Source organism: Adiantum capillus-veneris, chromosome 1 (assembly GCF_014529385.1).
Source record: "Adiantum capillus-veneris isolate H3 chromosome 1, ASM1452938v2, whole genome shotgun sequence".
NCBI classification, from domain to species: domain Eukaryota; kingdom Viridiplantae; phylum Streptophyta; class Polypodiopsida; order Polypodiales; family Pteridaceae; genus Adiantum; species Adiantum capillus-veneris.
Genome location: NC_140931.1, coordinates 185,991,450 through 186,003,300, shown reverse-complemented (window position 1 = coordinate 186,003,300; position 11,851 = coordinate 185,991,450). Strand labels below are relative to the sequence as shown.

The following is an 11,851-nucleotide window of genomic DNA, read 5'->3' as shown; positions in this document are numbered from 1 at the left end:
TGACGTCCATCTGCCCTTCTTAAGGCATTTTGCCAGTCGTATGAAGGCCAAAGTGTTTTTGAGTCTGTCATTGGAAGGGCTTGTTGAAAAGTTATCCTTCTATAGAGAAGGGTGAAAAAATAGAATACATGTCAATGGAAGGTCTAATTAAAAAACATTTTCTATATATTAATTCTCATTTACAATATCTATATGTATATTGGTTATACTCATTGACTGAATATAGTATCTTGCCTTGTAAATTATGCGAAATTTTCTCATTGAAAGGGCAAACTGAAAATAGACCCTTCTATAGGGAAGAGTGCATTTTTCTACAACCTATCTTTTGAAAGAATAGGTTGCCCTTCAAATCCTAACACTGGGGCCCCTTGGGAATTGTTGGGTGCAGGCAGCTTTTTTAAACAGCTTGTTATGAAATGTAAAAGAGAGTAAAAGCTGACCGGCCTAGTGTGGTGCGGGTCATTGCTGTCTCTGCAACCCCCCAGCTACTAACACACTCTCTCTAGGCCTACCAGGCCATCGCCATTTCTGCTCAAGGTTGCTTACATTGTTCTTCCCATGGGATTTTCCGACCACGGTGAACCAGATCCTCTGGTAATTTTTCCGTAACTGCATTCTCTCTCTCTCTCTCTCTCACACACACACACACGCACGCACAAACGGAGAGATGGCTACAAAAGTCACACGTGCACTTGCGCCTATGCACGAACGCTCACACGCACCAGAGAGAGAGAGAGAGAGAGAGAGAGAGAGAGAGAGAGAGAGAGAGAGAGAGAGAGCATTGTCGTCCTTGTGGAAACGCTGTTGTATGGTTATCCTTCTGGTGGCTGCATTGCCTTAATTTGTAGCTTCGGCCAAAACATACAACACATTTGTGGTTCTGCAACATTTATCATCTCTCTGATTTGTGTACAGTTTTATTTAATTTGCAGACTTCCATGGAGACAGGCTTCCTTAACGGGTGAGAGCAGTTGTAAATAACATCAATTTGTACCAGCTACAACATGGTTCTTTTTTCAATATAAAGCTTCAAGCTTATATGTTATAAAGTAGGAGTTTTTGCTCGGGTGAGAGCAGTTGTAAATAACATCAATTTGTACCAGCTACAACATGGTTCTTTTTTCAATATAAAGCTTCAAGCTTATATGTTATAAAGTAGGAGTTTTTGCTCTGCTAGCAAACTTTTGCTTGATAGTAGTCGGAACCGCTTTGATACTTTAAAGCCATACTCACCGTGGAGACTTTTGCCCACTCATGGCATTTGGAACATAAGCGCGCGAGAGAGAGATAGATAGATAGATAGATAGTTCTATTATTGTCCTCGGAGGTCAAATATGACCTATGGGACCAAATGAACGTGTCACGTGGTGTGAGTGGAGGTCATAAGTGACTCTCTATGCTCAAAAATGGTTGAAATGAGCGTCACAATAGAGTGTCCACATCGGGGTTGGGAGAGGAAGGTATGTAGGGAGAGCTCATGGAGAGAGAGAGAGAGAGAGAGAGAGAGAGAGAGAGAGAGAGAGAGAGAGAGAACAAGGGCTCAACAATACTCAATCTACAAATAAAAAATGTGTGATATAAGGGGGTTGGGACACTAATAGGCCTAAGATACCCTTTTGTAGTGAAGCCCCCATGGCGAAACAATATCTTGGAATGACTTGTCGGTTTTAGTCGTATCAAAGCTCAAACGATTGTTTTAATGCAATTGATCATGAAAGCAACATCTTTTCATGATTGGGAAGAAGAAGAGGAATCTAGAAGGAGAATTTGGGGTAGCCGAAGACTTTGCGGAAATCAAGGAAATAGAAGAATTGGAAGAGGCTCAAGAAGTGGAAGAGAAATGTTGAGAAACATCAATTTGAGATTCAACAAGATTTGCCATTAGAATTTTTGTGCACGCTTTTGGATTGTTTCCATGTTTATTCCAAGGATCTCAATTTAGCTAAGTAGATTCAAGAGGAAAGCATGAATTTGATTTTCGAGTCGTAGAAGGAAGTGAAGGCAGGGTACCCTCAATTCCACCAACAAAGAGGAAGTGCTAGCAATAGAGATCCTATCGATTTGACACTACCTCAACCATCTTTGGTTAGAAAAGCAGTTAAATCCTCGATTGTAAAGAAGAAAGCGAAGGTTGGAATGGTAAAGAAGGCCAAGAATTCTTCAAGTAAGGAAGTTATATGGATAACTCCTTTTTGATTTGTTTTTGGAATCCCTGGATTTAGATCGGGCTAGGGGTTTTCAATGGATTTGGCGACTCTAGGTTTTAGGGATAGTCAGAAGGACCTATGTATGATGGTATTCAGGAGTCGAGAAAGAATCAAACAGAGAAGAAGATCAAACATTTCTAAAGTGCTAGGTAGAAATGGTTCGAGGAAGAGAAGTGTTCCACTTTTGGAAGGTAGGGACATGTTTGTGAGCAGTGTCTTCTCTAGAGGAGAAACAAGGTTGCAGAAGAACGACAAGCGGAGAATGTGAAGGCACGAGCAGGATTGGTGATTGTAAAGACACAATTTTAGGGATTTGTGGAATCTCTTTGTAACTCTTTTTAGTGATCGAAAGACAAGGTTTTGAAAGTTTGAGACTTTTGGTTTGTATAAGTAGAAAAGTTATAGCATGCAAGAACTTTTTGAACGAGGTATAGAACAGAATTGGATAAATAGCGTCTTGAGTATTGAATGTGTACTAAGATGTGTGCTGAGTGGAGGTCTACTTGGACCCTAGGGAGTTTGGATTTTAGAGGGACGACTTTGCAGACAGTCCTCGATGGGAAAAGATATTGTCTTTGAATCTATAGATGTGAGGAGCTTCTCTTAGTAGAGCTTAACCCTGGTATTCAGTCCTCAAGTCTGGTGCAATGCATGCTGCATCAAGAGAGCCACTCTATTCTTTATTATAGATAAACATGATCGGTATTTATTAAAGTATCATCTTCTGTCTGATGGTGGCTCGAGTATCTCCCAGGAGCAGTTTAGGGAGTGGGATCTTTTGTGGTTGTGTCTGGCTGTATTTGAGATAAACGTACCTTTTCCTTTGGTGCGAGCCATGTATTTGCCAACCTAGTAGGTTGGTAGGATGTAGGACCCCTATTCTTGGGGTTGAGTCTTAATTTCCGTGGTTTTTCCTTAGGTTTGGCCGAAATATGGTCCCAACCAGTTTATCACCATTTTAAGGTGATGTATCATGTGGCATTTTATAATGAGGGCGTCCTGTCCATTTATGGGTCATGGGGTTTTGTACAGTGAGTCGGAGTAGATGGAGGGGCTTCCTATATATGGTCCCTTGGCCCCTTGTGTCATTCATCTATTAAAGTGTATACAAAGTCCCTTGGCCCCTTGTATCATTCATCCATTATAGTGTATACAAAGTAATAGCCGTCGTTGTGGATCTCGTATTCTCTCTCTAGCGTTTTTTCCCTCTCTGGCTTTTTTTTGCAGATTAGAGCCGTGTACTCTCTCTCCTAGTGATCGCCCTTCACCCTCTCTAGTTGTTTGTGCATTGTGCAGGTGATTGACAACAAGGCTAGAGGTTGCCCTTTGCTCGTGTTGTGGGTTGCCCTTGATTGGAGACTTGTTTGTTGGAGTTCTATTGCGGCGGATTGGAGATCTGGTGGCTATGTGTGTTCGAGAGGAGGTTTGCTCACAATTGCAGATCAATTGCTTCCGATTCACCTTTTACACAACACCTTAACATGGTATCAGAGCCAATGCGTGCTCTCGAGTCGGATCGGTGATTTATTCGTGTGGTGCTGATTTTTCACAACAAAGAGGAGCGTATCACCGGTTTGTGCTGTTTTTCATTCTCTTGGGGCCGATTTGAAAAATCTTTTTTAACTAAACGCGTCCTAGCCTTTTCACACGCCCAATTTTCCTCAACCATGGAGTGGGGTGAAGGATATGATATAAACTCGGTCCATGATGACGAAGTACGAGAAGAGGTTGCCAATGATGGAGCATCTCATGATGAGGAGTGGGGAGATTGGTCCTAGTTCTACTCCGGCGTTGATGATCAACCAACCAAGATCCCTACTGTTCCCACCGTTCCTATTGATTGACCATTGAATGGTGAGAACTATGGCATTTGGAGAGTGACTATGACAACAATCTTTGACTCATTTGAGCTTGGAGGCTTTGTCAATAGCAACTTTTAGAAGCCAAAGGATTGGTAGCGTGTCAATGTTCGGATTCTATTATTTATTATCCTCAATAGTCGACCATCTGTGATGAGTCACATTCGATGGATGGAGGAGGCTAAGATAATGTGGGATCGACATTTTGGCCATTGCAGGGTTGATTCGCAACTGTCACCGATTTGGCCCATGGCCATGGACATGGCTGAATATGTGCAAGTATTGAATGCATTTGACATGCTTGTTGATTATGTAGGAGATTTTGCTGCTTGCGAAGCTCTAGGTGCTTGACATGTGCAGGGTGCCAGGAGAAGGGAAACTGGCAGAGCATGCAAGGCGAACCACAGATTGACAAAGAATGCAGAAAAAGGTCGATACTATTGACGCCTAGCAACTAGCTTAGCATGCAGGGCAAGTGGACACACAGAATGTAACAGACTTGGACACTCCAAGTCAAGAATCAACCGTGACAGCACCAAATAACCACTTCAAAACAATTCACAGATCACAATAGATTTGCACTGGCCCGGCGGAGTTCCGTGCCTAGAGATATTGGCCCCAAAGATTGGCGCCCCTTGCGGTATTTCTTTTTGTATTAATCAATCATCAAAGTACAAGAGAGCGGTTAGGGTTTCACTCTCAAACTTTGCGTCCAAATGCTCTGAGAAGTGAGGCCCTCACCACTAATTTAAAGGTTACAAGGGATGCCCAAAAGCAGAGCCCCAAAAGCTTTCAAAATCAAAAGCATCAGTTCTCTCTCTCTCTTAGAGAGTCTTTTCTCTTTTTTTTTATAAAAAAAAGCAAAAGCGAAATTCGCGTCCCTCATCATTTTCCAAAAAAAAAATAAAAATATATATTTTTAATAATCCGCCTCCGCGATTTCCGGAATTTAGGATTTCTAGCAAAAATTAGGGTTTGCAAGAATTTTAGGGTTTTTGGCAGAAATTAGGGTTTCTGCCGGCCGCCACGTCATCACTTTGTGACATACCCCCCTCTTGAAAGCATTGTAATCGACCGCGATTACGCTTGCAAAACCGACAAAAGCCATAAACCGTCTTAGCAGACACTGACTGTTAGTACCTACGTACTAGGAACACACATCTAGCACATGTACAAAATCGACAGTCACATCACACGACATCACAGGACATCACCAGACATCACAAGACATCACATGACATTCAACATTCATTCGGATCTTAGACCATGATTTATCGGCAATGTAGCTAGCAATCACATCTAGGTCCAATCGGGACCTCATCGATGTCCGATTGACTAACCCCTATTGCAACCATGTCTATTCAAGATCAAGTAGACCAAAATGCTGCAGTCATTTCGTCTATCAGTTCCTGCACTCACAAGAAGTCAAGAACAAATCAGTATCATAATCAGGAATTCCATTTCATAAAGTCATCCAGCAGAATACTGTTAGCTCTTAGTATCCCTGAAGCTCAAAGAGACATCAGTGACTTTAGTATCAAAATCGAGGCATCTGTTGACAAAGGAGTGGAGTGACTCCCCTCTTGTGCATCCCACTGCACCAGATCTCCGGCCAAGCCTAATTCTGGGTTCCGTTTGGAGTAGACTATGCTAAACCAAAACATCGAGCTAAAGTTTCACAATCCGAGGAGTATCTGCTAGGTCCTCCTCCTCCATCCACTTCGCATCAAATGCAGGAAAGTTCTTGAACTTAACCAAGAACCGCCTTTGGACTTTACCTTTCTTCGTATCATTATGTGCCAAAATCTGTTCAGGAACAAGGATCTCCTCGTTTTCTTTCACTTTGGGTTGCTCATCAGGCTCCCCATCATCAGGCACATCACCCTTAACAGGTTTCAAGAGACTCACATGCAATGCATTGTGAATCCTCCAAGTATCTGGCAGTTTCAATCGGAAGGAGACATCATTTCTCTTGTCAGTAATCTGGAAAGGTCCGTAGTATCACATACTAAGCTTTGGAAAAAGCCTCTCCTTTCCCTTTTTCTTTCTTAGGCGTGCCTTCTCAAAAGTAAGAGCACCCAATCATCCTCCTTCAGTTTCCAGTCGCGACGATGGCGATCCGCTGCCTTTTTCTGTCGTGCTTGAGACTCCTGCAAGGTCTTGCAAACCTTGGCAAAAGCCGTATCCAAGTCTCGCGAATATTCATCCGCTTCAAATTTCTAATCTTTCGTGCTCAGGAAGGATGGAACCTTCGCAACAGTTTCAACAATCTCACATGGCGTCTTCCCCGTCGAAGAGTGTATCGTGTTATTGTAGGCAAATTCCACCAAAGGTAAGTTCTTTTCCCATTGAGTCTTCTGATGCGAGATACAAGACTTCAATAAATCTAAAATCACTGAATTGGCAATCTCAGATTGCCCGTCAGTCTGCAAGTGGAACGATGACGAGAACTGCAACCGCGTGCCAATGTTCTCCCAAATTGCCTTCCAAAACAAACTCATAAATCTGGGGTCTCTGTCGGAGACAATTGTCTCAGGCGTGCCATGTAATCGGAAAATCATCGTGATCATTCTGTATTCTCGGGAGATCAAAAAAATGAAATCCATTTCAATATTTTCCCAGGGGCGGGTGGGTATGGGTAAAGGCTGTAACAATCCCTGTGCCTTATGCCTGTCAAACTTGACCTTCTGGCATACCAAGCAACTGCGCACAAACTCTTCCATATCCTTCTTCAGTCTCCGCCAAAAGAAATCTCTCTCTACCCCTTTCATGGTGGTAGCAATGCCGCGGTGACCCGTAAAAGGTGGACAGTGGCAATCAGTCATAACCTTTTCCCTCAACGGCTGTGTAACGCACAACATAGTCTTTTTCATCAAGTAGCCTTCCCGAAGGGAGTATCCAGCTACTGTCTCCCCATCCCGTATCCGTGTGAAAATATCTGCAAAATCTGTATCTGTGGCACACTGATCGACCATATCCTCGAAGCTCCTATGATGTATTGCGGAAATAGCCAGAACCAACGGTTTCCGAGACAAAGCATTTGCCACCACATTCTTCTGTCCCTGCACATGGACAATCTGGAAGTGGGAACTGTGACAAGATGTTCACCCACCGCATCTGCTTTTCCGAAAGCTGCTTCTGTGACAAGAAGTAGCGCAAACTCTGATAGTCTGTAAAGACAGTAAAATCCGCTCCGAGTAGGTAATGCCGCCACTGAGTAAGAGCGTGGATAACCGCCAAAAGCTCTTTCCCATAGATCTGTGCTGTCATCTCCGGCCTAGAGAACAAACGGCTCTTGTAAGCTATGACATGGCCTTCTTGCATCAAGACCGTACCCAGACTACGACCACAAGCATCACAAAATACTTCAAATGACTTCTGCAAGTCCGGCAAAGTCAAATCTGGTCCTGTAGTGAATTTCTCTTTCAATGTCTGAAAGGCAGTCACCTCTGTGGGTCCCCACGAAAAAGGTACTCCTTTCTGTGTCAAGGTATGCAAAGGGGAAGCAACCTCTGCAAACTTTCGTATGAACCGCCTGTAGTACGAACACAGTCCCAAGAAGCTTCTAGCTTCATGGAAATTCCTCAAATCGGGCCAATCACGGATAGTCTCTATCTTGGCCGGGTTCATTTGCACTCCTGCTGTTGACACAATGTGTCCCAAAAAGTGTATCTCTGGTAGGAAAAATTCACTTTTCTTAGCATTAATCACTAATGTGTGATCTCGTAATGCTTGAAAGACTTGAAGCAGATGTTCTCTGTGTTCTGCCTCATTCTTCGAGAAAACAATGATGTCGTCAAAGAAAGTGCCAACAAATGGCCTGTACTCTCGAAAAATCCTATCCATCATCCGGTTAAATGTCGCAGGAGCATTGGTTAAGCCAAAAGGCATCACCAAAAACTCAAATAACCCAAAAGTCGTCCGAAAAACTGTCTTGTAGACATCTCCTGGCGCTATCCTGATCTGATGATATCCACTCTTCAAGTCAATCCTGCTAAAGCACAAGGATCCCTGTAACCTGTCGAGTATATCATCGATCCTAGGAATCGGAAATCTGTTCTTGATGGTGATTTCGTTGAGAGTGCTATAATCGATGCACATTCTCCAAGATCCGTCTTTCTTCAAAACCAACAACACTGGAGAGCAATACGGTGAAGTACTAGGCTGGACAAGACCCTTTTCCAAGAGGTCTTTCACTGAGTTCATAATCTTTTCATTCTGTACTCGGCTCACACGATAAGGTGGCCGATTCGGTGGCGTGCTTCCAGATTTCAGATCAATGGTATGATCTTCAGGCCCTCTCAAAAGCAATCGGCATGAGCGTGGAGAAAAAAAATCTTGGCGTTCTTTTCTTCAGGTCAAAACATTTTCAACTTTTATCCATCGTTCAGTTCTCCCAAAAGAATGAGTAAGAAAACTGAAGTTCATCAAGTACAATCTCTAAGCCCTTCATTTATCAAAGTCGCTTTCTCGGCCCGATAGTCAACCACGGCGTAGTTCTTGTGGTACCAAGGGATCCCGAGTAGAACGTCACTCGCGTGCCCTGAACACCCCTGTCATTGCAAACGAAGTTTGCCAATGCTCGGTGTAATGGCAACATCCCATCCGGGTGCCAGTCGAACTACCTCCGCCTGTGGCGTCAGTCTGTCGGGCGTAGTTCCAAATCGAGCCGCCAATTCCAAGTGAAAAGAAGTTGGCCTTGGCTCCTTCAAAAGAGCTTCCTGATCCTTCACTTTGCCCCAAAGAAAAGCGGCAAAGTTTGTACTTTCATTCATTTGATTCGGTGCAAGTCCCACGCCATGTGGTACCAGTTCTACTTTTCTATCTGCCTTTTTTGCCACATTCCTCAGCTGCTCTCAAACTCTTAGGCCTGTCGTCGTCTTTATCATTCTGTTCTTTCTGTGCCTTATCAGGGCACTCTGCGGAGATATGTCGATGTTCCCCGCATCCATAGCACTTCCCCTCTCTGATGAAGCGAGCTCTCTCCTCAGGAGTAAGCTTGGGTCGTGTATCCTTTTTTTTCTCTAGGTTGCTCTTTTTCATTCTACTTTCATTTCCAGAAGTCTGTTTGGCTCGTTGTGTCATGGCCTTATCTGTGGGGTAGGTCAAACTGCCAGAGTGAATGGCAAACCCCCGCTTCGCATGACTCATCAACTCCTGAATAGAAGCTGACTTCTGTTCCAAGCAGTGATCTCGGATCTCTGTAGGTAGACTCAAGGTAAACCGCTCAATCTGTTCTCTGAACGAGATCTTCTTGAATGAAAAGGCGGGTAGAAAAGAGCTCCAGAATCTTTCACAATAAGCATTGATTGTATCTTTCTTGGTCATCCGAAGATGGTTCCAAGCAGCTCGTACATCTCGTTCATATTCTTGCGTCAACCAAGAAGAAATAAAAAGCTTCTTAAATTTCAGCCATTTAACTGGCGCACTCTTGTTAAAAGAAGCGTGGACCACCAAGTACGAGCATTCCCCTTAAGGTAAGAGGTAGCTCTCTGAATCTTGGAGTGCTCTGAATAGCGTCCTCTCCCGAAAGCGATGTCAAACTGCTGAATAAAAGACAAAGCCTTCGAAGCATCTGAGTATCTTGAAAAGTATCAAACTTGATCGAGTGGCCCTCTTCCTTAAACTCTCGGACTTTCTTGCTTTTATCTTCGAGAAAGTCATACTGGTTGGCTTTGTAAAAATTCTTCTTGTTCGCATAAAACTTTCCGTCATCGGAATCTGAGCTGTTTGTAGACGAGTCCTCAGTAGAACTGTGAGTCTCTGGGCGAGATTTAGCCTTCTTTGCCTTTCTCTTGCCCTTTCCAGAGCGTTGCTTCTTGCTTCGCTTTTTACCTTTTTTGTCTTCTTCGCTCGAATCCGAGGAGCTAGAAGAACTGTCAGAAGAAGAAGAAGAAGAACTGGGTAGGTCTTCAAACTTGACGCGCTTCTTCAATTTCTTTGCCTTGTCAAATGTCGACCGACGACCTAAATATCCCGGGAAGTCAGTGCCTTTCTTCTGCTTTTTGCCGTGCTTTTTGGCTTTCTTTTGCACGTCGAAAAGCTGAGCAATCCGTGCATCAACCACGTTCTCCAGTTCCTTCTCCGTATATTTCTTGGAGGCAGAAGGTTTCTTGAGAGCGGGTTTCGGGAGTGGTGTTGTGGTTCTCTGCCACTCCATCTGTACCTCTTCCAAAGAGGTCTGGTTCATATATTTTGCCATCTTCTGGTCCTTAGCAAAATTGAGCATCATCTTTGTTGCATCGCCGATCAACTGGCGATGCTCTATCTCTCGCTGCTTCGCCTAAGTAGGCCAAGGCGGGCCATACTCTCTGCCTGAATCTTCGTTGTGATCCCAACCCGCATCTCCAGATGCCGAGGGAGTCGACTGATCATTGCCTGAAGCCATAGGTGCCGCGGAAAAAAAAAAAATTCGGGGATCGGATTTCCCGTAGAAGAGAAATCGGCCGTGCTCTGATACCACTGTAACAGACTTGGACACTCCAAGTCAAGAATCAACCGCGACAGCCCCAAATAACCACTTCAAAACAATTCACAGATCACAATAGATTTGCATTGGCCCGGCGGAGTTCCGTGCCTAGAGATATTGGCCCCAAAGACTGGCGCCCCTTTCGGTATTTCTTTTTGTATTAATCAATCATCAAAGTACAAGAGAGCGGTTAGGGTTTCACTCTCAGACTCTACGTCCAGATGCTCTGAGAAGTGAGGCCCTCACTACTAATTTAAAGGTTACAAGGGATGCCCAAAAGCAGAGCCCCAAAAGCTTTCAAAATCAAAAGCATCAGTTCTCTCTCTCTCTTAGAGAGTCTCTTCTCTTTTTTTTTATAAAAAAAAGCAAAAGCAAAATTCGCGTCGCTCATCATTTTCCAAAAAAAAAATAATAATTTTTTTTTAATAATCCGCCTCCGCGATTTCCGGAATTTAGGGTTTCTAGCAAAAATTAGGGTTTGCAGGAATTTTAGGGTTTCTGGCAGAAATTAGGGTTTCTGCCGTCCACCACGTCATCAATTTGTGACATAGAAGGCCCATGCATGGCACATGCAAGGCAGGTGGACACTTGGGAATCAGGATGGCCCATGCATGGCCCATGCAAGTCAATTGGAGTCTGCAAGTTAACTAGAGTCCATGCATGGTAGGTAGCAATCCTTGCAAGTCAACTAGAGTCCATGCATGACTTGTGGCAGTTCATGCAAAGCAAGTGAAATCCTTGCATGGAAGCTTGTAGTTCAAGCATAGCAAGTACTAGAAGACCCTAATGAGGAGTAATCCTTGCAATTCGTGGAGGCACATAGAGAGGCTATACCAAAGCACTCTACATGTGGAGCTATTGCGGCTTTGGAGTTGGTTCTCACTGATGTTGACCTATGCAATCGACGTCTTGAGGCGAAGCTCTTCATTTTATGTTGTTGGTGGATGATTTTAGTTGCGTTAGTTGGGTATACTTTCTCAAGCACTAGGATGAGGCTTTTGAGATCTTCAAGAGGTGGCATTCACTCGGGGAGAAGGAATCCAGCTAAGAGTTGAAGACTATTCGTGCGGACAAGGGGGCATAGTTTACCTCCAATGCTTTTGTGCAATTTTGTGTAGACAACAACATCCAAGTGAGAGCTTGCAAATATTGGATCGCCCTCGGAAAATGGAGTTGTGGAGGTGAAGAATAGGATAGTGGTGGACATGGTGCAAACAATGCTCGAGCATAGAGATCTGCCGAACACCTCATGGAGGGAGGCAGTTGTGACAATAATCCATACTCTCAACTGGTCTCTTACAACTTCGCTTCCTCGA

General features: G+C 43.9%; 1 protein-coding gene across 6 annotated transcripts in view; it reads left to right on the top strand.

Moving 5' to 3' along the window:
- The first annotated feature begins 424 nt into the window (after positions 1–424).
- The window catches only part of LOC147466161 (uncharacterized), a 29,250-nt gene continuing 17,823 nt past the window's right edge, over positions 425–11,851 (top strand). For 3 of the 6 annotated variants that reach the window (XM_086524476.1, XM_086524484.1, XM_086524469.1), the window contains exons 1-2: positions 426–594; positions 933–961. In XM_086524476.1, the coding sequence (XP_086380602.1) occupies positions 559–594; positions 933–961 (65 nt within the window). In that variant the 5' untranslated portion in view covers positions 426–558. Of the gene's footprint in view, positions 595–915; positions 962–11,851 lie in introns of all 6 variants that reach the window. The other 3 variants (XR_015189737.1, XM_086524481.1, XM_086524464.1) reach the window with 2 other exon arrangements.